Source organism: Marmota flaviventris, chromosome 7 (assembly GCF_047511675.1).
Source record: "Marmota flaviventris isolate mMarFla1 chromosome 7, mMarFla1.hap1, whole genome shotgun sequence".
Classification (NCBI taxonomy): Eukaryota; Metazoa; Chordata; class Mammalia; order Rodentia; family Sciuridae; genus Marmota; species Marmota flaviventris.
Genome location: NC_092504.1, coordinates 102,011,419 through 102,039,216, shown reverse-complemented (window position 1 = coordinate 102,039,216; position 27,798 = coordinate 102,011,419). Strand labels below are relative to the sequence as shown.

General features: G+C 33.2%; 2 protein-coding genes across 5 annotated transcripts in view; one reads left to right on the top strand and one right to left on the bottom strand.

The window, feature by feature from the left end:
• Smarcad1 (SNF2 related chromatin remodeling ATPase with DExD box 1) overlaps nucleotides 1–17,061 on the top strand; it is a 75,545-nt gene extending 58,484 nt beyond the window's left edge. For all 3 annotated transcript variants that reach the window (XM_071614540.1, XM_027926769.3, XM_071614541.1), the window contains exons 12-24: nucleotides 1,472–1,571; nucleotides 2,153–2,212; nucleotides 2,312–2,387; nucleotides 3,818–3,953; nucleotides 4,461–4,598; nucleotides 6,082–6,177; nucleotides 6,272–6,389; nucleotides 6,597–6,718; nucleotides 8,198–8,386; nucleotides 9,464–9,582; nucleotides 10,630–10,812; nucleotides 11,803–11,912; nucleotides 15,840–17,061. In XM_071614540.1, the coding sequence (XP_071470641.1) occupies nucleotides 1,472–1,571; nucleotides 2,153–2,212; nucleotides 2,312–2,387; nucleotides 3,818–3,953; nucleotides 4,461–4,598; nucleotides 6,082–6,177; nucleotides 6,272–6,389; nucleotides 6,597–6,718; nucleotides 8,198–8,386; nucleotides 9,464–9,582; nucleotides 10,630–10,812; nucleotides 11,803–11,912; nucleotides 15,840–15,901 (1,509 nt within the window). In that variant the 3' untranslated portion in view covers nucleotides 15,902–17,061. The remainder of the gene's footprint in view (nucleotides 1–1,471; nucleotides 1,572–2,152; nucleotides 2,213–2,311; nucleotides 2,388–3,817; nucleotides 3,954–4,460; nucleotides 4,599–6,081; nucleotides 6,178–6,271; nucleotides 6,390–6,596; nucleotides 6,719–8,197; nucleotides 8,387–9,463; nucleotides 9,583–10,629; nucleotides 10,813–11,802; nucleotides 11,913–15,839) is intronic.
• A 2,425-nt stretch (nucleotides 17,062–19,486) lies between these two features.
• The window catches only part of Hpgds (hematopoietic prostaglandin D synthase), an 80,258-nt gene continuing 71,946 nt past the window's right edge, over nucleotides 19,487–27,798 (bottom strand). For both annotated transcript variants that reach the window (XM_027926743.3, XM_071614539.1), the window contains exons 5-6: nucleotides 25,031–25,129; nucleotides 19,487–21,690 (exon numbers count right to left, since the gene is read on the bottom strand). In XM_027926743.3, the coding sequence (XP_027782544.1) occupies nucleotides 21,526–21,690; nucleotides 25,031–25,129 (264 nt within the window). In that variant the 3' untranslated portion in view covers nucleotides 19,487–21,525. The remainder of the gene's footprint in view (nucleotides 21,691–25,030; nucleotides 25,130–27,798) is intronic.

Genomic DNA, 27,798 nt, shown 5'->3' with positions numbered 1-27,798 from the left:
TCTTATTGTGTTTGGTTTCTCATGAGGCCTCTCTTCTTGGTGTGTAGAGAACCATGTTTTTGCTGTGACCTCGAAGTGTCATTTTCTCTCTGTGTGCCTATCCTTGGTGTCTCCCATCTTAAAAGGAAATCATTCATATTGGTATAGGACACCACCCTTATCACTTCTTTCAAAATTTTCCTCAATAATGGCCCTTTTCTAAATAGTTACATTGGCCATAGAGTTTCAACATGTGTATTTTCGGGCACATAATTCAATCCATAAACAGTATAATGTTTAGCTCCCCTGAGGTGTAAAACCTCATTAGCCTTTTTATTAATGAATATTTTATTGGTATCTAATTTACTTGTCAAAAGATGAATTAATGTATAGTTTAATGACTTTCCAAACATACACCATTTTGACCATCACCTAGAACAAAGATTTCCATCATCCCACAAAGTTCTTTAAGTTTTTTTTTTTTTTTTTTTTCCCCTCTAACCATTAGCACTGCCACTTCTACCACCATGGGTTAATTTTTTCTGGTTACATAGCATAGTCAGTATATACTATTTTTTCTGGTTCTTTTGGTGCAATATAATGTTACTGAGATTTAATCTTTGTTCTTATGTGTACCAGTAGTTTATATATCCTTCTTATTGCCATGTGGTATGATAGTCCATGGTATAAATATGCTGCATTTGTTTAAACATTTTTTAATACAAATCCAGCTTTATTTTTAATAATCAAAGCTGGGAAAATATTAACCTTTTTTATGGGTAACAACTTGTGATATATCCATGCATGGAATTTTACTCAGCAGTAAAAAGAAATAATTCATAGATGAATCTCTAAAGCATCATGCTAAGTAAAACTAAGTAGATGAAAAATTTTGTTATTGTATGATTCCTTTTAAGTGAAATTCCATAAAAGGATATAGTTTGATGACAGAAGCTGTTTTACTCAGCCTTTTTACCGCTTTGTTTATCTATTATTTTTTGTTGTTGATGATGATAGACCTTTTTTTTAATTATTTATTTATTTATATGTGGTGCTGAGAATTGAACTCAGTGTCCCCCACATGCCACGCAAGCTCTCTACCACTGAGCCCCAGCCCTAAATAACCCCTGTTTATCCATTTTTCAGAGTGGAATTCCAAGGTAATAAACCAGGTTAACTCTGGTTAGTTATTTGGCATTTTTAAGCAATAGCTAAAATTGTGTTCTTTGTAGGCAATGCAAAAATTCTCCCATATTAATTTATTTCTTGTATGAACTAACAATTAAGGTCTGTCTATCTTGTTCATTAAAGTAAGTTTTAGTATCATTTCTAGATTAAAATCGGTTCCATCTGTCATTTGCAGCTAAGAACATAATAGATATTCTGAGTTGAATTGTGTGAAATTAAAAATAGAGCATAAAATATTTTTTCATTTTGTACTTCCACATTTTTGTTTATTTTTAAATTTTACATTTTAAACTTTTAATTTTAGGGCCTAGGAAAAACGATTCAAGCCATTGCATTCCTTGCATACCTCTATCAGGAGGGTAATAAAGGTCCTCATTTGATTGTTGTTCCAGCCTCAACTATAGGTTTGTAATACTGGAGACAACTATTTTTATAAAATTCATAATGTTTTATATAGGTAAAAGTGTGTGTGTGTGTTCTTTTGTATTATGACGTACGTATGTACATTTATATTGGTAATCTTTTTCAAGAAACTAACTCAAATATAAGTCAATTATTCAGATTTCAAATTAATTTATTTTTGAAAAGAAAACAGTACTTTTACAACTAGAGGTATTTATTGAATCACAAGTATGTAATTAATACCTTCTCAAACTACCATTCCATTCTTTCACAATTGATGTAGAAATTAGGGTAAGAGAGTATTTGTGCATGTGAATATAAAATAAAAGCCTTTTCTTTAAATGGAAAGTTAGTAATCACTTGTAAATAAAATAGTTAGCCTTCTGCCTTTTACCCTTAATTTTGATGTCTCTTCAAAACCTCAAGATTTTAATCATAAAGCAGTAATATTTAAGGTTCTATTATAAAAGCAATATCATTGTGCTTATTTATATTTTATTAAGGAATAACTTGTCACTAGTTATTTTACTTCATGAACATTCCCTATTTTAGCAGATGCAAAGTAATCTCTTTTATTTTATAGATAACTGGTTAAGGGAAGTTAATTTATGGTGCCCTACTTTAAACGTGCTCTGTTACTATGGTAAGTGTATGTCATTTTGCTTTTAACTTTGGGAATCTCTCTAAAACTAAAATAAACAATAAATACAATCTAAATGTGTGTATTGTTTTTAAATTCTAGGTTCTCAAGAAGAACGTAAACAAATTAGATTTAACATTCATAGTAAATATGAGGATTACAATGTAATTGTGACTACGTAAGTATCGAGAAAGTTTGGGGAATGAAGATTTGTGAAGGCCCCAAATTTCAAAAAATATATTTTGTATTAATAATATATAGGAAAGTTTATGCTACAAACTATGTAACAAAAGTAATGGAATGATATATGTTGAGGATGAAGGTTCCCCCCCCCCCCCCCGCCCAATTTGGTGTTTAATGCCAACATGAGAGCTTTTTTGTTAGCACAATCAACTCAGTGACAGTGTAAGAAGATTTTATCCACCTAATTCAAAACATAGTCTTTATATAGTAGGATTTTTTCAGTTAAACTTAAAGTAAAATTAGATAATTTATATTTCTAACTTTCAAATAAAAGTTTATAATAAGTACAATGAAACATTATTCTCCCAGTGAAAAATTTGACAGAGAATAGGATTAAAAGTAATTTTGAGTGTGTTAACCATCAAGAGTAGTAACTATTTGGTGTAGGTATCTGGTGGAGAACTTACTGCTTTTATGTTACATTTATTTTATAGATATTTAATGTTTATTTTAACTGTTAATGCTGTTGTTATTTTCTCACTACTGCCATCTTCTGTAGGAGTCTATCTTTAAAAGAATTCATTTAGCCAGATGTGGTGGCTCATGCCTGTAATCAGTAAACCTGAGACAGGAGGATTATATATTTGAGGCCAGTTTGTACAGTTGAGCAAAATCCTATCTCAAAAAATAAAAAGGGCTTGGAATGTAGCTCCATGATAGAGCTCCTGGATTCAGTTTCCAGGAAAACACACACGCATGTACACACACAAATTCATCATTATCCCCTACTTCCCCTTCATACTCAGGACTGAACCCAAGAGCACACACTATCCTGTAACAACATTCCAAATATTTTTTGTTATTCGAAACAGGGGCTTGCTAAGTTGTCTAGGCAGGCTTCAAACTTGCTTTCCTGTCCGCTCCTCCCAAGTAGCTGGGAATAACAGGTGTGTACCACCATGCCTGGCCAAAATTTCATCTTTTTGTAATAGAATAGTCTTCACATATAGACATACTTTGTGGACCTACTCTGCTGGTTAATGTTTTAAGCACAAACATGTTTTAACTTATGTTCTTTTTTCTCCTTCATAAAATATAACAATTTATAAAGCAAAGTATAACAGTAACAGATTACTTGTAAATTGTACTCAGATTGGCCTCTTCTCAAGAGTGTAGAAATTGTCTAATTACGTTGTAACATTTACCTTATAATTATTTCACCTTTCATAATTTGGTTATATGTACATGGATTATTATTAGATACTAATACATCAAAATTTATTTCAATACCAACTATATCTAGTACTGACCTTATGGGACTAGCTATTAGAAATATATAAAGATAATGTTTAAAAACTTCATCTCACTAGGCTCCAAGATTCTAAAAAGTATATCCTTTGAAATCTTTTTCTCTTTTGGTGATAGGTATAATTGTGCAATCAGCAGTTCTGATGACCGCAGTCTGTTTCGTCGGCTAAAACTTAATTACGCTATTTTTGATGAGGGTCATATGCTGAAGAATATGGGTTCTATCCGCTACCAGCACCTTATGACAATTAATGTAAGAGAGTGTTTTGTAAAATTGTCTTAGCTGTGATAAAATTTTAGATTCTATAATTTAATATATATAAAGGGCCAGATAATAAATATTTCATATTTTAAGGACTCTATGGCCTGATATTCATTCTTTGTTTTAATGATTCTTTAAAAGTATAAAAACTGTTCTTGGCTCTTAGCTTATAAGCCTCAGTTTACCAGCCCTTGTTCTGTATGATAAACTGTAAAGATTAATTATAGTTTATCTTCTTTCATCACCTCATAAATTGAGGACATAAGTTACTTACCTTTATAATAAAATCATTAGTTTTTATATTGCAGTTTTTATATGAGAGTTGATGATAGCAGACGTCAAGTGTCTAAATTATTAGTCTTTCACCACAGAATGTTAAATTATCAATAATGGTATAAATTTTCTTCTCTTTTTTCATTCCTATACTGCACAAGGCAGACAAGAAGGGAGTGTCTGTGGAGGGTAGAAAACTAATCTAAATGTTATCTCCATTCACAGGCAAATAACCGTTTACTGCTCACAGGCACACCTGTGCAGAATAACCTGTTAGAACTCATGTCACTGTTGAATTTTGTTATGCCACACATGTTTAGTAGTAGCACCAGTGAAATACGAAGAATGTTTTCTTCTAAGACAGTAAGCATATATGCATGTTTTCTCCAAAACTTTTTACTTTGTCTTTTACCTGGGATATTTTTCTATTTCGTCTTTCATTGTTTTCATAATGCCTATGCTCTGTGAAATAAATTTTAAGTACTTATTATTCCTATATTTGGATCATTTCAGAAATCAGCCAAAATATAATACAGAAAAAAATTGGTGATTAACAATATCTAAAATTTTTAAATTTTCGATATCCTAATTTTCTGAGGAACGACAATTTCAAATTGATGAAAAGCTCAGATATATGATATGTGAGGGAAATTTGATCATTCTGTCCTTTTTATTGGTCAAATTAGTAGCATTTCATTATAGGTGCTATAGAAATGATCAAAGCTAGAATATCTTAAAAGTGCTTACATATATATATATATATATACAGGGAAATGTTACAAAATCAAAGTTCATAAATAAGAAAATGACAATTTCTAAAAACTAAAGGCATCCTTCTTAGAACAAAAATTTGTTTATCTCCATTATCATGTAGGGAAAGTATAGTATAGTTTCCAAGAACTCTGAAATTTTCCAATATAGCATACAGGGAAATGTTACAAAATCAAAGTTCATAAATAAGAAAATGACAATTTCTAAAAACTAAAGGCATCCTTCTTAGAACAAAAATTTGTTTATCTCCATTATCATGTAGGGAAAGTATAGTATAGTTTCCAAGAACTCTGAAATTTTCCAATATAGCGATGTGTGCATAGATTTTTTTTTTTTAGTTGTTGATAGACCTTTATTTTATTTGTTTATATACAGTGCTAAGATTCAAACCCAGTGCCTCACACATGCCAGGCAAGTGCGCTACTGTTGAGCCATAGCTCCAGACCCTTTGCATAGATTTTTGATTCTCTACCAAATCAGATCTCTTTGTAGGAGTTTTCTGTGATATTCTTTGTTCAAATTAACTGCCTTTTTAAACACTTACTAATGAATTCCTTCCAACTGATTAATAATTTTTAATTAGACTGGTAGATTTTATGGACTACTCTTCTACCTGTAGTTCATAAGCTATATGGAGGACCCCTTCACATCTTAGAATAAAATTTTTCATTTTATATTCTTCAGAATCACCTGTTTTTAGTTTACCTAATTTGCACCACGCTGTACTATCTTTCTTTGGGGGACCATTTTCCACAAAGAAATAAGCATTTTTCTATCTCCCTCTATGTGCCCCCCCCCCACCTTTTCTCTTATTCACACATATACACACACATTTTTATTTCGTGAAAGTTATTTAGGTAATCAGTTAGCATTGAACCTCAAAGTACATATGGAGCTTCAAAAAGTAGATTACAACCCAGAATTCAAATACCAATTTCAATTTAGAATGGATTGAGTATCTGTAAAACAAAATCACTCAGATTCTATCTAGTAAGGTAGATTTTCATGTTGTATAATACTATACTATATTGTGAAAAGTGGATAATTTCTAAAGGAATATGTTTTTATTGTTTAGAAATCAGCAGATGAGCAGAGTATATATGAAAAGGAGAGAATAGCACATGCAAAACAGATTATAAAGCCATTTATTCTCAGAAGAGTGAAAGAAGAGGTAACTCTTTTATCTTCATGTTTTTGGTTATGGTGTTTAAATTCAGTTTTCTTCTTTATTAGAAAGATCATTTTAACTTATTTTTCTTTCTCAGGTTCTCAAGCAACTACCCCCTAAGAAAGATCAAATTGAATTGTGTGCAATGTCAGAGAAACAGGAGCAACTCTACTTGGGTCTTTTCAACAGAATGAAAAAATCTATCAATAACATGGGTATAACCTGATTTTCAGAGTTTTATATGAAAAATAATCTTGTGTTAGGGCTATGTTTTGTCTAATCATATGATAAAAGGGATTTGGTCATTTTTAAAATTAGTTGGAATTTGAAGAAATAATTTTAAAACTTCTTAAGATAGAGATACTTCAACAAACAGCTATCAGCTTTTTTTTTTTTTTTAATGTCTACTCTTTGGATCACAGAGAAAAATACAGAAATGTGCAATGTCATGATGCAATTGAGAAAAATGGCCAATCATCCTTTATTACATCGCCAATATTACACAGCCGAAAAACTCAAGGAAATGTCTCAGCTTATGCTAAAGGTAAGAATTTTGTTTTATGCTTAATACTGAGCATTCACTATTAAATAGTTATGAAGTTGTTAAGACTAAAAAACCCATTGAGCGTGCAAATTCTTTACCCATGTTATTTTTGAAAACTGAGCTACATCTCTAGTTTTTTTATTTATTTATTTTTTTTTTTTTTGAGACATGGTCTTGCTATGTTGACAAGCTGAGCTCAAACTAGAGATCCTCCTTCCTTAACCTACCAAGTAGCTGGGATTACAGGCATGAGCCACCATACCTAGCCACATTTTTAAAAAAAATTTTTTTTTTCTTTTACTTCCTCCTCTCTTCAGTGCTGGGCATCGAACACAGGGCCTTGTGCATGCTAGGCAAGCACTCTCCCAGTGAGCTACATACCCAACCTGAAAAACATTTTTGTTGTTGTTGATACTGGGGATTGAACCCAGAGGTGCTTGACCACTGAGCTACATTCCTAGCCCTCCTCCCCATTTTTTCTGAGACAGTCTCCTTGACTTCCTTAAAGCCTTGCAAAGTTGCTGAGGTTAGCCTTAAATTTGAGATCATTCTTGCCTCAGCCTCCCAAGTTGCTGGAATTACAGGCATGTGCCACCATGCCCAACTGGAAAACAATTTTTAAGACAAAATTAAAGACTATTTGAGAGAGAAAAGAGCCACAGAACGATACTCTAGATCGGGGTTCAGCAAACTACGGCTTTATAGGGTAGTGACCGTCTTTTAAAATAAAGTTCTATTATAACACAGTCATGTGCAGTTATTTGTGTATTCTAAGACTGCTTTCTCAGTACAGGGGCAACGTTGCAACACAATCATCTTGTCGGGGAAACCTAAAATACTTACACCTGGACTTTTACATGAAAAATATTCCTTTTCCTGACCTAGGGCTTTCCATATTGCTTCTTTCTTTTCTTTAAACAAAGTATTACTTCATATTTTACATCTTGGTTAGTGAAACAGTTTTCCTGTTTACTTTCCTCATTTTAATTTTTTTTTGTTTTAACAATTTGGTTTTGCTCTTTATTTTTGCATCATTCTTGCTAAGGTCTTATTCTTATTTCTCCTTACAGATCTTAGTGTTGAACACAACTTATTTAATTTAATTTCTTATGCTATTTTAAACTTACTATGGAAAACTTCAAACATGTAAAAGGAAAAGGAAACATGTAATGAAACCCTCTGCCTGTGTAATCTCCATCCATTTTCTAGTTAGCATTTGGTAATGACACTACTTTTGTTTCATCTGTACTCCCTAAACCCTTCCCCAGGATTATTTTGTACTAACTTCTAGACATTCCATCTGTAACTTAAAAGATAATAATTAACTTTATTATTATTATTATTAAACCTGTTACATTAAGTTGTTTTATGATTGATTTTTTTCCAGATGTGAAGAATTTTAATTAAAGTATTCTGATCATATTATAAATTTCTCTCATTTTGAAGTATATTGTGTTTTGTTGTGTTTTATTTTAAAAGGAACCTACACATTGTGAGGCTAACCCTGACCTGATCTTTGAAGACATGGAAGTTATGACAGACTTTGAACTACATGTACTTTGTAAACAGTATCGGCACATTAATAATTTCCAGTTAGACATGGATTTGATTTTAGATTCTGGAAAATTCCGAGTTTTAGGATGCATCTTATCTGAATTGAAGCAGAAGGTATTAAAAAAGAATAATACTCCTTTTGTACTTTCTGAGTTAATTTAACTTCATAAAGCAGTTCTGGCATGATTTGATGCTCTTGAAGCTTTAGTCTTGTGAGTTCTACCTTCTCTTAGAACCTAGTGTTTGAATTTTCTTGACAAATTTGAGCATATCTTTTTCTGATTACATTCTTTCCTTGTGCAATCTCAGAACAATAAGATTTAGACTGTATCTTTATTAGTATTTTTAAAGAAATAATCCTAATCATTATTATTTCATAAGTAACCATTTGTGTGATTGTTTCAAAATTAGTATTTTGAAGGTGCCGCTTGTTAAACAATTATTTAGGTAATACTGTAGTTTATGTGTGAAATAGCTTAAATTTCTAAGGTTACCATCCAAATAGAATTTACAAATTTTATTAATATGTTTTTACAAGAAATAATAATTGTACTTAAAATACAGAGTCAAATTTTAGCTCTTGACATGTAGAAGTTGAGGCAATTTATTTACATATAAGTTAAAATAAAATTTTATCTCAAGTATTATTACTTAATTTTTATTAAAGAAGTAATTGGTCAACAAGGTACACTAGCACACCTACAATCCCAATAATTTAAGAGGCTGAGGCAGGAGGATCACGTTTGAGGCCAGTCTCAGCAATTTAATGAGGCCTTAAGCAACTTAGTGAGACCTTATCTCAAGGTAAAAAATACAGAGAGCTGGGGATGTAGCTCAGTGGTAAAGTGCCCTGGATTCAATTCCCAATACCAAAAGGAAAAAAAGTAGTAGTAATGGGTCATTACATATTTTGGAATCTTTGTGAAGTTGTCAACATGATATAAAAGTAATGGTAACACTCTTGATTTTTAGAAATATCAAGGCTTTCTTCTTGGTTCTTTTAAAAAAAAAAATTTTTGGTGTGTGTGTGTATGTGTATGTGTGTGTGTTGCTGGGGAACAAACCCAGGGCCTCACACATGTTAAGGAGGCACTCTACCACTGAGCTACATGCCTGGTGTCCTATAGCAAGGCTTTGAGTAGTATAGTGATTGTATTTTCCTGTTTCTAACCCATGCATATATTTTTGCAGGGTAATCGAGTTGTATTATTTAGCCAGTTTACCATGATGCTGGACATTTTAGAGGTTCTGTTAAAACATCATCAGCATAGGTACCTCAGATTAGATGGAAAGACTCAGATTTCTGAAAGGTTGGTATAATTTATTTTATTTTCAAACCTTTGCTCATTTATTATGTGTTTGTTAGAATTTTAAATGTCTAGAGTATTTGGTAGAATTTTGTTGCTTTGAGTCTTATGTTGGTTATCACAAATCATTGCCTTAAAAGCAAATATCCTTTTTTTTTTTTGTCTTAATTGCATACAAATATATTTTGAAACAGCTACAAGAATTGTATATTTTAGAATTTCCCCCTTTAAAAATTATTCAAGTTTAAAATCACCTTATCTTTAGTCAACATTCTTTTTTTAAAGTCAGGCTCCTCATGATTCAAGGTTAAAGGTTTTTTTGTTGCTGTTCTAATTCTTTTTTTAAAAATATATATAGAGAGAGAGAGAGAAGAGAGAGAATTTTTTAATATTTATTTTTCAGTTTTTTGGTGGACACAACATCTTTATTTTATTTTTATGTGGTGCTGAGGATCAAACCAGCACCCTGCGCATGCCAATGTGAACGCATTACCGCTTGAGCCACATCCCTAGCCCGCTGTTCTAATACTCAAGGGTTTAAAAAAAAAACAATGAATGCTTTTTCTTGTGTATATAAATTGCAGTATACATCTTGATTTATTTGTATTTGCCGGAATGATTTTTTTTTTCTCCCCTGCATTACAGTAAGGGTAAACATTATGCCAAAAGGAATGCACTGATAATAGTTTGATCTTGTGGGCCTTGGTTCATCAGATGTATTGCTGTCTACCGGTAGCAGCTGACAAACTTCTAAGAGAATTGCATATAAAGTATATTGAGTAGAAGTCTTCAAAGGACAAAATAGACCTTTACAAATTAATCAAATCTGAATGGATGAATTAAAATAATAGTTGGGAGAGTGATAATATAGAAAAGAATTTGTTGAATTGGGAAGGTGCTTCATTGTTACAAGTTCCAGAAAAGTAATTATAATGCTAAGAGCGTCTATTTACACTTTCTGATTTCTTTTCCAGTGATGTGATGGTTTTTCAGTTTTAATTATATTATATGCCTTTTAATGAGACTTAACCTAATATATTTATCTTATAGGATTCATCTAATTGATGAGTTTAATACCGATATGGATATCTTTGTGTTTCTGTTGTCAACAAAAGCTGGTGGATTAGGAATAAATTTGACTTCAGCAAATGTTGTTATACTTCATGATATTGATTGTAATCCCTACAATGACAAACAAGCAGAAGATAGGTGCCATAGAGTTGGCCAGACTAAGTAAGTATTTTCAGTTGAAATTCATTTTTAATCAAATGCCCTTTTAATTGGTGTAGAATATGTTACATGGCTACTGATGTCTTTTTACCAGCAGTGTCGAATATGAGCTCTACTATATATATATATATATATATATATATATATATATATATATATATAGTATATATATATATATATATAGTATATATATATATATCCTATTATATATATATATATATATATATCCTATTATAGTATATATATATATATATATATATATATATATCCTATTCATTTAACTGCACCCTCTCATGAAATAGTTCTACCATTCATGAAGTTATTATCAATGGTCTAGCCACTTGGCACATGCTACCAATAATAATTTGTATATGTTATTGCTACCCTTGTAGGGACAGGGTCTCACTGAGTTGCTTAGGGCTTCGCTAATTTGCTGAGGCTGGCTTTGAACTTGGAATCCTCCTGCCTCAGCCCCTGAGTCACTGGGATTACAGGCTTATGTGCGTACCACTGTACCCAGCTTCAACTGTACTTTCATATGTAAACAGCATTCAATGTCTTTGTCAAGTATTTTACTATATTTACAAAAGACATTAGTATATTCATTGGTAGACCAAATATTTATCAGTGTCTATTGTAGAGGCTTGTTCCTTATTATACTGCCTTACTGTACAGAATTATTTCTTGGGACCTGATAAGAAAAACATGTTTCTTTTTGAAAGTATAATTTCTATCTGAACACATAACTGTTGTAATATACTTTTATGTGAAAGTTTTAGAGTGCCTATATCTTTATCTTCTTTTGGATCAATAGGAGAGTATGCCTAGAAGTTTACATGCTCAGATAGTGTTATCTCAGATAGTTTGAATTTAAAAAGAAGTTTAAATTTAGAGATATTTGTCATAATTTTCAAATTATTATTATTGAACTTAGATATAGTTTACATAATATCTAATTCAGTAACCAATGAACATGTCTTGTATTTGTTTTAGAGAAGTACTAGTTATAAAATTAATAAGCCAAGGGACAATTGAAGAATCTATGCTAAAAATTAACCAACAGAAATTGAAACTAGAACAAGATATGACCACAGTAGATGAAGGTAAGATGATTGTAAGCAGAATATTCAATATTTATTAAAATATATATTATTCTTGCATTGGAATAATAAAGGTATACTGAGCTCTTGTTTAGTATGTAGTTTGGGAAGTAAAGTAGGAGAAGTAAACATATTGATCTCAAAAGTTCTATAGTAATTAAGTTCTATTTTGCTAGAATTGAAGTGTTTATGTCTTTCATCCTCATCTTATTTTTGATACTGGAATAGCTGAGAAATAAAACCAGAAATCCAAACTCAGTTTTATCTGCAATTTTATAATTTGTTCACTAGAAAGAACCTTTGATATTATGACTTCTCTTCACACTACCCTTTGAAAAGGATAATTTTAAAGTTTTATAAATTTAAGTTTTTTACTTAATGTATATATTTTTTAAAAAAATACATTCTCACAGTTTAAAATTCAAAAAGTATATATGGGTAAAAAAGAGCCTCCTTCTTGCCTCATCATCCTGCTTCCTTATAAATGTGATGAAGGTTGGTAACCCCCCCACCCGCCCCCGCTTTTTTGAGTATGTTACAAGCTATTTGATGAATATAGAAATAAAAAAGTGTACCTAGGCCTGCACTAATGAATATGATTGCTGTTCATTAATTAAAATTTTAAAAATAAAAAAGTATATTCTTTTTGCATAAGTTGGCAAATACTTTTCTGTACCTTGCTTTTCTAAATGTTAAATATAATTGGAAATAAGCAGTTTTTCATTATTATAATAAGACATTCCAAATACTGATAATGGTTCATGCCAGTTCAGCAAACTTCAATTGAATATTTGTTATAACCCAGTAGTGTGTTATTTTCTATTTACTATGTAGAGATTAGTGCATTTTAATCTTTTTTCAGAGAAATAGAATTTTGTATGATCAAATTAATACTTGTCCTACTTGCATATCATTTATTTTAGGTTGCTCTGGGAGCTTGGGGATGGGGGCATTAGAAAACATTTGAGAAAAGGAACTACTGAATTATGCCTTTAAGAGTGAGGATAATGAGTATGATTATCATTTGAACTATTAGCATCATTACTATGATTTGGATGTAGCAACTTGCTGATTTCGGGTTATCTGACAAATACAATAGCATTGACACATTAAGTAGATTCCATTAGGTCAATGTATTTCCCTGATTATTTTTGTTAGGGCAGCTTTTTAAATTTAGTACAACAGTTAAATTCTCTCTCAGTAGTATAGCAAATACCCAGATATGTGGATTTAATTCTAGCAATAAGTTTTGAAATAGAACCATACTAAGTAATTATTTAGGGATTTAACTGTCTTTGATTATAGGTCTTTACTTGTGGGCTAGTTCATTTCACCAGAGGGCTATTCTCCAATCTCTTAGGAAGTGACAATGGTGAGGAAAGGTAGAATGAGCCAACTTAATGCATTCTCAGAGCTGAGAGGAAGGGAGAAGGGAGGGTTGTCTTCTTATTTAAACAGTTAATTTTACTGTTGCGGTGCAGCTTCACTTATCTCTGTTGTCCCAAGTCCAGAGTTCCTCAGATTCAAATTCTTCTAAGAACAAACCTTCAGTTTCGTACCTCATGGGTAAATGGCTGGATCTGTTGGGCAAGCTTTGGATGTCTTACCCCCTTACCCTGTTTTTAGCTTCATCTGGTTTCCCATCACCCCCATTTCATGAGTTTTGAGGGTGGAGATTTGGGGTTAGAAGAAGCTTTGCATTTCCTCCCTGCAAACCCTTCAACTTTTGCTTTGTGTAATTTGCTAAAAGCAAGTTTCTATTCTTCCCATCTGCTTTTCGTTTCCAAAATTTGTTGACAGCACTCTTTCTGTTTTCTTTTTTGTTTCATTCCACCTATCACACGCTTTTTTCCCCATGGTATTTAGGTGATATTTCAGGTGAGAGCAGAGGGAATGTTTATTTAATCACTTCCAGTTACTTGCTTTTATTATAAATTCGATGAGTCTAAAATCTGGCCTGTTTTTCTCTTCAGATGTCTGTTAGAATAGCAACTTATTTCAGCTATTTCAGGCCATTGACTTTATAAAGTTTAGGTATGAAGAAACCAACCACCCTGCACCCTTAACACTCTTTCCTTCTATAGGAGGTTTTCACCCTTTGTCTTGTTAAAGCTATTTTGTGTGTTTTTCCTAACTCATAGACTAAAGATAGAATTTCTTTCATTTACTTTATTAATTCTAATAATTTTTGTCTTCATCTGTGTATCTGGTTTCATTTTAAATTATTTTGACCCTGAATTGAGGAAAGTGCATATATACCCTTCCTTTCATCTCTTAACAGTGAGGTCCCTTTTCTCTGTAAACAAAAGGTACATTTGTAATTGTATGTGTAATCTGTATACCCTTGTGTGAAGTTGTGAAAGGTCAGATAATGACCCTGATTTCTTTCAAATATGCTTATTAGATTTTGTTTCTAGAGCTTGCCTTAGTAGTTCCCAAAGTGCATTCTTTGGATCAGCAGCGGAAGCAGCATCACTTGGATTTTTTGTTTTTTTGTTTGAGTGGAGGAGTGCTAGGATTGAACTCAGGGCCTTGTGCATGCTAGGCAAACAACATACGGAGCTGTATCCCCAGCATCACCTGGGATATTGCCAATTCATATGCATATTCCCAAGTCCCATCCTATACTTAGAAACTCTGGAAATGAAGCCCAATAGTCAATAGTGTAGGGCTGGGGTTGTGGCTCAGTGGTAGAGCACCTGCCTAGCACATGGGAGGCACTGAATTCAATCCTCAGCATCACATAAAAATAAATAAAGTAAAATAGAATAAAAGTATTGTGTCCATTTACAATTAAGAATTTTTTAAAAATAGTCAATGGTATATCAAGCCTTTCAGGTAATTCTACTGTATGCTAATTGGAGAACCACTAATTTAAAAGATTTTTTTTCTTTTAAGAAAGTGTTTAATTATATTCAAAAATTTTCGACCTTTTTAAATTTTTTATTATAGAAAATTTCATAAAACAATATTGAAAGCATACATGAAGATATAGTTTCTTAACAGTTTTGATATTTGTAGTTTGCTTCATCTACCTTTTCTACCTTCTGAACCATTATAAAATCAGTTATAAACACAGCAGTTTAATCTCAGGATTTCTGCAAATTCCTCTTAAGTTGTCACAATACCATTTTTCTGTGAAATACTAGTCAACAGTGATTTCCAGATTCTATCATATATTATCCACATCTGATTTTCTCCTAGTAACTTTAAAAAAAAAAAACAGAATCCAAAGTTCACACTTTGTATTTTGTTACACTATGTACTTAGTATCTTTAAATTTTTAGAAGAGTCTCCTTTCTTTCTCTTCGTGGATTTCTGCTAGGATTCTATCAATTAATTTCAGATAAATATCATTTTGTTTTCATGGGCAATTTTCAAGTCTCTGGATGAACTTGGAAGAAAGGAAGCAGGAATATGGGTGAATTCTGAGTTTATATGTGAGAAGTACCATGTGCTATATAAATTAGACATGATAAAGACTGTTTTTATATTTATATATCTTTATGTATCTATATATCAAAACAGAAACATAACCTTAGGTTATTATGTTGGTAATATATAGAGAGGAGCTAGCCCATATGTATGTATCGGTTAGCTAAGGTTTTTAATGGAATGGCACTGAAGCAAACTGAGCATTGAAAGATGAATAGCAGTTTACCAAAGGAAAAAAATGATGTAAACCCTTCTACTGAGGAGGCTGAGGCTGGAGGATTGCAAGTTGGAGGCCATTGTGAGTAAATTAGCAATACCCTGTGTCAAAATTAAAAATAAAAAGAACTGGGGATGTAGCTCAATGGTAGAAAGCCTCTGGGTTCAATCCACAGTTCCACAAAATAATAATAATAACAACAAATGAATGAAAGAAAAATAGAATGTATGTTATAAGATGTTTTTATAAAGCTTTCAATGCCACTTTCTGACCTGCAGGTGATGAAGGGAGCATGCCAGCAGATATAGCCACATTATTAAAAACGTCCATGGGCCTGTGAAGTAAGAATTTTGAATTCCTAATTGATGAGGAAATATCAACTTGGTGCACTCAAGGACATTTACATTATGATGACCATGGGGTTTATGAACATTTGTAACTTTTTATAATTTCCATATTGCATTTCTCATAGGTATGGACAACTTTTTTGCCACTAACTGAATTCTCCAGATACTCACCTGAATTTTCATAAAAAGCCACAAAATGTAGTCCTGAAAATATTGAATCATCATTTTACAAAGCAGTTTTCTGAATGGGGATTAGTTGGTGATTGTTTGTAACAAATATGCTAATGCTTTAGAAATGTCAGTATTTTTGTAATTATTTCTACCTCCAAATATATATATATTGTCTTTCACTGGATAATGTGTGTAGATTTTTACATGTGCCTTATTTGACAATGTTTATGTCTAGTTTTTGCCTGTCTCATTTGAAGTTCTTTTTTATTATGTTAGTTTAAAGAATACAGCTGTATAGGTTATATAGCTTTCATTTTATTGCTATTTGAAGCAGATGTTCACCAATGTCAACAAGAACTCAACCTGAATTTAAAGGTGGCATTCCATATACTAATATCCCCCAGGTCCTCTCAGTACTTCTGTTAAAACAAATTTGTTTGGCTAGGCACTAAGTTGTTTTCCAGTGAATAGTAACTAAAGAAGCCCTAATCTTGCTCCATGGATTAATTCCTTCTGTTCATCTCCCAACTGCACTAATTGTGCTTATTAACTCCGCTTATTCTTGTGCATGTTTTCATTGATTTCCCTTCCTGGCTTTTGCTTCTCTTGAAACTGTTGCCCAGTCACTTCTGCTCCAGTTCTCTTCCTCTTTAAATAGTTTCTTCCTGCCATATCTCTACATATCAGCAAAATGTTGGTGACATTTTTCTTGCCTGGCAGAACAGATTAACCTTAAAGCTATTTTACTTTAAAGAAGACTGGATGTGACTTTATTTAAGGCAGCATTAGGTACTGCATGGAAATAGGTTATTAACTTTAAACTCTTATCAAAATATAATTTATCAGTTTCCAGAATTTCCAGCACAGGACCGTCTGAAGAGAGCCATTGTTCAATTCCAATTCAGTGTGGGTGACAAAGTGAAATTTAGAAGAAGTTGTCTATTTGATATTTAACTCTTTATTAAATCTTTCTTTAAATTTTTGCCTGTCAGTCTATATTGCTGTTTTTATTATACATCAGTTTCTTTGTATAACTTGTGAGTTTCATGTGTTTTGTTTTTATTATGTAAATATCATTATAAATAAACTTATTTATAAATCAAAGATTTGTTAATTATTGGAGATCATACTTTTCAATATATCCTAACTTGCTAAAATGCTAGGTAAACCCTTTGGATTTAGTTGAATAAAACTCTTATAGTCATTCTTTAGATATTACGGACTCTGAAAACTTGTGATTTAGTAGACTTACTCAGTCTTGAAGGTGTATTGAATATACTGAATATATTTTAGCATTATAGGGCTAAAAGGAATCTACAAATGTTAATACTACCTCCTCCTGCATCACAGTACCCAAATCATTTAGTCCAGTTGTTGAGAATATTACATTTTAAAGTCTTATAATGCATTTCTCATAATTTTTCTGTATTAATGTGTCTTCGGCAATTGACTGTTTTATTGTAGTAGTAGTAGTGGTAGTAGTTGTTGTTATTGTTGTTATATCCATATTTTTATCCCTAATGAAATGTAGTTGGGTTCTCCCTGTAATGTTTTATTATGTTTTGGGCTTAATAAAAATATTTGTGATCCTAATTTGTATTTTCACACCCTTTTTCACAGTTTCTAACCCTTTCACTTTACCTTTAAAAATATATATAATATTGAGCACAAATGAAATCATCTTATGTTCTTAATATTATCTTGTCTGCCAATAAACTGAGATTTATTACTTAGGATGTATTCTCAATTGTCCCTTTATTGGGGTCACATAAGTTAACATCATAATGCATCATCTGAGTAAATGATATCAGAGTAGTATCTTTTTTTTGGTACAGGGGATTGAACCCAGGGGCACTCGATCACTGAGCTACATCCCCAGCCCTATTTTGCATTTTATTTAGAGACAGGGTCCCGCTGAGTTGCTTAGTGCCTCGCCATTGCTGAGGCTGGCTTTGAACTCGAGATCCTCCTGTCTCAGCCTCCCCAGCCACTGGTATTACAGGCGTGCATCATCATGCCCGGTCAGAGAAGTATCTTGACCAAATGAAACAACCATTTTTTAAATACAGGTCACACAAAATGTGCCTCAAGTGTTTTCATGATTAGTTGGGCCCCCATAGACTTACAAGTTGATGGCAATAGATGCATATATATTGATATATTACTTTTTGTACTAGTTAGTATTATTTAACAGTGAAGAGGGATATCAGATTTGGTTTTCATGTGGGCAACCCCTAAGTAGCCCATAAATAATGGAATTGATTTTTTTAACTTTTTATTCTTTTTAATTATGCATGATAGTAGAATGTATTTTGGCATATCATACATACATGGAGTATAATTTCTCATTTTTGTGGTTGTATATGATGTGGAGTTATGTCTTGCATTCATATATAGACAAAGGAAAGTTATTCCAATTCATTCTATTGTCTTTCCCATTCCCATCTCCTCTCCCTACCCATAAACAGCCCCCCCCCCCCAATCCAATCTGGTGAACCTTCACTCCCCCTACCCATCTATTGTGAGTCAGCATCCACATATCAGAGAGAACATTCAATCTTTGGCTTCGGAGGATTGGCTTATTTCACTTAGTAGAAGAGTCCAGTTCCATTCATTTACTGCCTGATGCCATAATTTCATTCTTTATGGCTGAGTAATATTCCATTGTATATATGTACCACAATTTCTTTATCCATTCATCTGTTGAAGGACACCTTGTTGGTTCCATAGCTGAGCTATTGTGAATTGAGCTGCTATAAACATTGATGTGGCTGTGTTACTATATTATACTGATTATTCTCCTTTGGATATATGCCGAGGAGGGGGATAACTGGGTCAAATGGTGGATTCATGAAATTGATTTCTTTTAACACTTCCCCAAGTGTATGAGTTTTTTTTTTTTATTTTCTGATATAATATGCAATTCAACGTTTGCTCTGATTCACACCCACATCTTCAATCTTTCTCTGTAAAAAATACTTGAGTGCGGGATGGCATAATGGACTATTATGCCTTTCAGTGCACAAAGATGATTTAAAGCTATGTTTGCATTTTTTTAAATTTATTTTTAAAGTTGTAAATGGACCCAATATCTTTATTTATTTTTGTATGTGGTGCTGAGGATCAAACCTAGTGCCTTACGCATGTGAGGTGAGCACTCAACCACTGAGCTACAACCCCAGCCCTGTGATTGCATTTTTTACTTTGTGAATCACTTAAACACATAAGACCATTTGAGTTTTCGTAATTTTGCATGAGCATTGTATTTGTCACTTTTACTAAATTCTATTTCCACTAAAGCTAGTGAAAATATAATAATGTGGAGGAAAGTGGTGGCACATAAGAAAGAAGAAAAGTTACTTTATCCAATTTTTTTTTTTTTAAAGAGAGTAGGAGAGAGAGAGAGAGAATTTTTTAATATTTATTTTTTAGTTCTCGGCAGTCACAACATCTTTGTTTGTATGTGGTGCTGAGGATCGAACCCGCACGCATGCCAGGCGAGCGCGCTACCGCTTGAGCCACATCCCCAGCCCTATCCAAAATTTTTGTTGTTATTAAAAGTATTTTTCTTTTAGACTGCTTAAAGGGATATTTTATACAATATCAGACTTTGAAATTATATTCTTTTATGTCTTTATTTACCTGTTATCAGCCACTAATGAAAAAATTGGATCCCACAGTATTTGCCAAATACCCTTCATTTTTGTGTGCAATACTTAATGTTTTCAAATTTCATAATACATTTTTTTGTAGGAAAGAAGCTCCTTAAATAACATCATTCCTAGCTGAGCTCTTCTATCTTCTGTACACCTTCCTCATTTTCTTGTCTATTTCTTTTTCATCTGCACTTAAAAAGTATTAGGGCATCTATATCATTAGTCTATTTGTAATGTGAGATACTAAACAATCTAAAATTTGTAATATTAACATGAATTAAAGTTTAAGGTTGCAATAGTATAATTGAAAATGAATTCCTAGGAGATAATCTAAAGGTATTCTTATTTGAAACATCCTATTTAAATAACTTGTTAAAATAGGCAGTTCTTGCATTCCATGGTAGAGTGGAATTCTAAAAGTGACTACAAGTAGAAATAGTACAAAACAACCCTAATAATGATTTGGAAAAATTATAATTATTCATGACCTTTAAAAATTTTTGTCATTAAAAACATTCTTATAATGGTAATGAGTGTCTAAGTAAGTGAAAAAATAAAATCAATACTTAATATACTATATGACATTAGAGACATTGAGAGTTTTATTTAAAAATTACTGAATAGGTTGAACAGTACCATCTCTTTGTGTAATTTACAGCAAGAATTTTTTATGTTTTAGCAAATTGTCATACTCCTAAGTTATCAGCCTCAAGCATCTTATTGTTCTTTCTAGGTAAATTACTGTTCTGTATTGTTCTTTGTTTTTACAGACTACTATAGTTTGGATCTGGAATCTCCATCAAAAACTCATGTGTTGGAGGCTTGGTTGCCAGCCTGTGGCACTCTTGGGAGTGGTGCCTAGTTAGGAAGTTAGGTCCTTGGGTCATGCACTTGATAGGGTTTTTAGGACCACTCCTCTCCCTCCCCATAACCCCTACTTCCTGGCTGCTATGAGGTAAGCCAACTTTGCTCTATCACATGCCCCCCTACCATAATATTTTGCAGGCTAAAAAATAGGGTTTTATCCCATTCATGGAATAAAACCATTGAAAATGTGAACCAAAATAAATCTTTTTTCACAGTGACAGAAAGCTAGCTAACAGACTTTGTTTTTAAAGCAGTTTTAGGTTCACAGAAAAATTGAGCAGAAAGAATTCCCATACATTCCCCGTTCCCATACATGCACAACCTCCTCCCCTACATTTTTTATACATTGACACACAATTGCCCAAAGTCCATAGTTTGTGTTGGTGGGTTCCCTTTTGATTATCCATTTTTGTAAGATGTCAAATGGATTTATCACTGAGAAACAAGCACACAATGCAACTATACTATGCCTTGCTGTCTGTGTGTGAATAACAGATGTACAGTAGCCAGTCATTTAAATGATTGATTGATTATTATGTGCACCCATCATTAATGCAGTGATTTGTGGACTGAAGAGCTAGCTACAAAGTTTTTATATCATGCAACTACTCATAGTATACTATGCTAACTGAAATCCAGACTATTATTTGAGCAACTGATATTCTTTGACTGAAGCATTCATGCATGTTGGAACCAGTGCCAAGCAAAGTCTACATGTATTGTGAAAGACTTTCTCAATTAAAAATGGTATTAAGTTTTCTAAAAAAAAAATACTAATTCTTTTTCAAGAATATGACCTGAAAGATGAAAAGTCATGGCAGAGGTGGGAGGGAGTTTGTGAATTATCTGGTAGATTGATAGACCTGTCTTATCTCATGGAAAGATGGCAGTGAACATGAAAACCTCAGGATGGCACATATCAGCTAGAGTTTGGTTTGGGGCCTCCTTTGGATCCAGTCCGCAATTGCAGGAATGGCTTGGACTTTCTTCTGCAATGTCAGTAGCCTGGGATGGGCATCCAACAAGTCAGGTTTGAGGACCAAAAGTGTAGTACTGCAAATGTCCCAGTAGAAATCTGCCCAAGTTACCTAGTTAAAGGAAACAAAACTATTTTCTTTTGAACATAAAGGCACAACTTTATCAGCATTCCAAAATTAATTTCTTAACCTAAAATTTCTTTTTAATCCAAAACAACTTGTTTGTTATTATGAAAGATGAATGTAGAAACTTGAAAAATGACATAATACCGTATTCCTAACACCCAGGGGCCACTACTGTTAATACCTTAATGTGTAAGATATTTTTCCATACAGATAAATAAATTTTACTAAAGTGATACTGCAATACATGCTATTTTGTACCCTGGTCCTATTTCTACCTCTCTAACAATACATCCTCATCTGCTACCTAATTCATATTTTTTTCATCTGTTCCAAAAATGTCCTTTACAGGACAAAGCAGGATCCCTTCCAGAATATATACATTTCATCTGGTTATGACCTTTAACTCTCCTAATTCAGAACAATACCCCTTATTTCATGGCATCAAATTATTGAAGATTGTACACTCACCCTGCAGATGTCCTACCTTCAGGATCGGTGTGACTATCTCATTTATCTTGTTCCTTTATATTTTAAAGCATAAAGGAACAGGGTGGAAGTTATTCCTAGAGAGTCTATAGTTTCAAGGGAAATATATATATATATATATTTGCTAAAATACATTACATTTTATCACTTCAGTAGAAATATAGATAGGTATCTATTAATGGAGTGCTAAGATTAAACACTGGAATGGGTTGATAAATATCCTAGTCCTACTCAAGTGCAGCTTGGTGGTTTTTTCCTTTGTGAGTAGAGATTAATCTACATGTTACTTTGGTTCTGTATGAAAATTAAAGTTTAAATGCAGATTGTTGTGTGTGTATATGTGATTTCTGATGTTTCATGAATTTATTTAATAAACAGCTGTCAACCAAGAGACACTATTGGCTAAAGCATTCCAAGCTCAGCCAAGAAATATTTACTGAGCATCTACTGCCGAGGTCTACTAGGTACTAGGGATTAATTGGAGAGCAAAATGTGACGCAAGCCCTTCTCTAATGCAGCTTTTGTTTTAGAAAACAAGTATGCACATTGGTACAGGTAATAAAGTGAAGGGATTCTTGCTGGGTGTGGTGGCACACGCTTGTAATTCCAGCAACTCAGGAGGCTGAGGCAGGTGGATTGCAGGTTTGAAGCCAACCTCAGTAACTTAGCAAGGCTGTAAGCAACCTAAAAGATCTGGGGATATGGCTCAGTGGTTGAGAGCCCTTGGGTCTAATCCCTGGTAAAGTGACTTGGGTATCAGAGAAGTTCTTTAGAGGTCATTCAAACTAAGGCTTGAATGGTAAAAAGGGATCCAAATCGACCAAGCTTTCTAAGCAGAGAGAATGGGGAATGTAAAAGCTCTCAGGGGGGAATGTAACTTGTGTCTGTAGAACAGACACAAATGTGTTTGGAGCCCTGTAAAGAAGGGAGAGAGTGCTCAGAGAAGGGGTCAGGAGACCGTTTACAAAGGAATTTCAATAGAAAATAAATGTTAAATCTTTAGAAATATTCAGTGAATTCAATAGGGAGAGGACCATTTTAGGAAAGGTCATAAGGGGAGTCAATGGGAAGAGCTATGTGACACAACCGAAAGCTGAGAATAAAGATGTAGCAAGATTACTTACAATTCACCCCAAAGGGTGGAACAGGGCAGACACCAATCAGTGTCACCAGTACCACTAGTGCCGCAAGAAAGCGATCTGTCTTGTCTCCTAGAATGCTATCTCATTGAAGGGAGGGACATCTGCCTACCACAGCATCTGTCCCGGAGTTTAATGTTTGGGTAAGACTGCTTCTAAGTGGTGGTGTGTTCCGCTATTGGTAGGCTTAGAGTGTCAACTGTCACCTTTTGTGAAATCAGCATTTATTAATGGTCATTACTGAGGCCCATTAGTTCTTCAAGGGTTGGTCAGTAGTAATAATTTATTTCAATCTTTTATTTTTATTAATTGGAATATTATAGGGAAGAGAAACTTTGCCCAAATGATTTTTGTTACCTTGAGGTACAATTTGCTAGGATGGGGGGAATAACTGCTATGTTTCAAACTCCCACACTTTTTTGTTTGTTTGTTCTAACAGTTTCAGAAAAATAGTGTGGCTTCATGTCATCTTTTAAAAGTAAGCAATGAAGCTTTGTTTTTTGTTTTTTGGCTGTTGTTTGGTGTGTGTGTGTGTGTGTGTGTGTGTGTGTGTGTGTGTGTGTGTCCGTCTGTCCATTGTTAATATTCTTATTGAAGCTTAAATTTTCCACTTTTGGTTAGTGGGAAGTCTTCAAGTTGAATCCTGGGTCTTTTCAATGCAACTCCAATTATCTTTAGTTATTTTATTTGCTTCTAGCACAACAAGGTATTCCCAGCTCATTTTTTATAAGACATTTCTCCAAGAAGCCTTGGTATTTAATAAACCAGAATCTGGATATGAGGGTGCTCAAGACTACTGGGTTTATCATAGTTGAAAAAAATGCTTTTTCTTTATCCTAAGATAACATCATGAGTTTATACTGTTATCTCTAGTTCAAATTCAGCAACAGAATATTTACTTAAACTCCCTGATTTTCCATCCCACACTGAAGATCCTGGTTCTCAGTAACATCAACATAACTTTTTATTTCTGTACCCAAAATATAGACATCATAATATCAGAAAAACAATATCAACATGCCTAGTACCACCAAAAGTTTACTGAAAATGGTGTGTGATTTTTATTTCTTGTTCTGAGAGAATGTGTCTTAATGTATAAACAAATTACTGTGCTTTACAAATGAAGGCATATCTTCACTAATAGACTACAATATATATTCTCTGTGTACTCTGTGCCTCTATTTGATACAAGTAGGTTCATTTGTTCACTTAGGTTTTAACTTTTAAGATAGCTTCCTAAAATTATTGTTATATAAGTATATAAAATATTTCATGATTCCAAAGTCAAATATATTATGAAAAGGTTAACTTTTTTTTTCCTTGCAGTACTAGGGATCAAACCCAGGCCTTTGTACTTTCTAGGCAAGTGCTCTACCACTAGCCAAATGGCTAGCATTTGTCTCTGTTGTATAACCTATTTCTTCCCTTTTGGTGGGGAGGGATACTAGGAATTAGATCAAGGGGTACTTAACCACTAAGCCACATCCCCAGTCCTTTTTATTTTGTAATTTGAGACAGGGTCTTGCTAAGTTGCATAGGGCTTCACTAAATTTCTGAGGCTGGCTTTGAATTTACAATCCTTCATCAGCCTCCAAAGCCACTGGAATTATAGGTATGTGCCCTTCCTTCAATAAGGTTTTGGTTTTTCCTGTTATTTAAATATATTTGCTTATATTGTTAAAGATGTAAAACATACTTACATAGTTACCAATAAGCCACTCTTTGTCCCCTAAATATTTGTCCAAATCTTGCAAAAAATGAGGTGCATCATACGTGAGAATCTTATTAAACATCTGATCCTACAAGAGGGAAAAAATAAATTCATAAATTCATTTTATAAATAATAGGAAAAATAAATAATATGATTTTAAAAGGAGATAGTTTTTCTCATCTTTTTCTCCCACATGAATTCAGAAGGGAATAGAAGTAACTATGTTTTATTTTGTTCGTTCACATTTATGATATCATGGTGATTCAGATCTGCCTCTATATAATTTATCAATATTCATAAGCAATGTACAGTTGCCAAACTGATGATTTACAAACTGAAGATTGGAAAGCTTGTTATTTTTTACCTGTATTTTTATTGATGTATTATAATAGTGAAATTATTATATAATCATACATGCACAGAATATAATATAATATAATTTGGTCCATATCTTTCCCTAATATTGTTCAGAGTTTAAAAGAACAAAACAACAACAACAACAACAACAAAACAAACAAGAGTTAGTCCTTCTGTTTCCTGAACAGAATCTGTGAGGTGAGAGACAATAGGCCCCAAACCATGTGGCACTTCCCACATCTCAGCTCAGCTCAGCATCTGTGGGAAAGGTAATGGCCAACTTGGCTCTTCTAGAATGAAACAGGATGTAGCTGCTGGACAGCTTTCCAAAAACTGCTCTGTGCACACCTGGGAAATTCTGTTCTAAAGTTCATTGCCACAGTTTCAGGTACACCAATGCTGCATATATGCAGAGCCAAATAAAAATGTCATAGTATCTGCGTTAGTGACTTCCTTTAGCCTAAGTTCTCTTTACAAATTTGATGAATCATCTCAGTCTCAAAAATGTAAATTAGTAAACAATACAATAATTATTTTTTAAGATTCATTTTTAAGGGACAGTAATCAAAATATGTAAAGAAGATAAAGTATGATTATATGTCATTTTTCCCAGATGTAAACTTTTTAAAAGTGTTTCCTGATAAATCCTAATTGGCCACTCTTTTTTAAAAATTTTTAGTCATAGTTGGACACAATACCCGTATTTTATTTAATATTTTTATGTGGTGCTGAAGATTGAATCCACTGCCTTCAATGTGCTAGGAGAGTACTCTACCATTGAACTACAACTCCAGCCCTACAGCCACCTTACACACTTGTAGACTCAGAAATTTTCTGCCTCCTCTTCTAGAAAGTTGTGAAGTGGGAGGTTTCTGCAAAGTTATTGTTAGGTATTCTAACAAATGGCTTTTAGAGATATTGGAAAGCTTTGTATGTTTCTCCAAAGCATTGTTTTTAAACCCACATTACCAAAATCATTTAGTGTTGGAAGTGGACCATCAGAATTCTCTCAGTCCTGCTCATATTCATCCACACCCTGCCCTTCAGATGAGGAAACTCAAATATAGGCACACTGAATAATCAAAGTAATACAATAAATTCGAGGATTGTCATCATGATCAGTGTTCAGAGACACATTTTGCCTTCAAAGTTTTAAAATTGGAAATGTAATTTTTACAAATACTGAAACATTTATGATTATTGTATAGTTAGTGGATTTTTAAAAAGTACATATGGTAACAAGAATATTTTCACTGTCCATCTTAACAGCATCAATATTATTTTTGAAAATTTTACCTGACCAGCAGGTGGCAGCAATTGAACCCACTATAGAGAGAGGAGGAGGAAGTACAGAACTGCACTTTTCAATGTGTATGTCAGGTCCAGTTTGTTAACTGGATAGCCTGTGGCTACTGGCAATGGTTCTGCGTCATGCTCTCCCTTCATAGAATTTACTCATGGATTTAGATTCCTGATAGACTTCCCATCAGTGGGATCTTTGGCACATGGAACCAAAAACTTTAGACATTTTCCTAAATTGACAAGTATGTATCTCTTTGTCTCTGCATTTATAAAGCTATGTAAAATATAGATTCCAGGTCTGACAAATATAAGGAAATACTCTGTTAATTATAATAGCTGATATTTATTGAATACTTTCTATCTGGCCATACATACATATGCTACCATTTAATATATTACCAATATACTTAAAGAGAGAATCTATTATATCCCCACTTTACAGACAAAAGTTTGATCTGTTAATAGGAAGTTAAGTGTCAGCTTATAGGAAGAAAATTAGGATTCAAGTCTGGCAGTCTGACTCCAGAGCACAAATGTATCTGTCTAAAAGTCCAAAGAGGCTTTATGTTTCTCTCATCAAAGCCGAGTTTTTATTCAAGACTTTGTTATGGGTATGTGGGTGTGTGTGTATGTGTGTCCCCTATAAGCCTCATGTTTATATCAAGGAGTCAGTAACTGTAAATACTTTGATGTCCAAATATCTCTATTGAAATCAGAAAGTCCCATTTCAATAAATGGTATTTAGAATAACTGTGCTTAAGTAAACTAATAAGGCTGCCATTTGTGGTTCTGGGCTGTGGCTTTTGGAGGTAGAGACCTTAGCTTTGGCAAGTGTCTGATAAGTGTAGTGCTCTGATGGCTCTTCAAAGAGGGTTTGATGCCTACGATATATATATAAGGCACTGCGATGCGGTGGGCAGGGTGTATCACCTGAGCAAGACAGACGTGACTCCAGCCATCCTGACACCTACTGGAGGTGACAAACAAGTAAATACATTTTAAAATAGATATTCTGATGAACATCCTAAAGGAAACTATGAAAACTATGAAAGGGCTGTCAATAAAGGATAATGAAACTCCAAAGATGACGGATTCGAT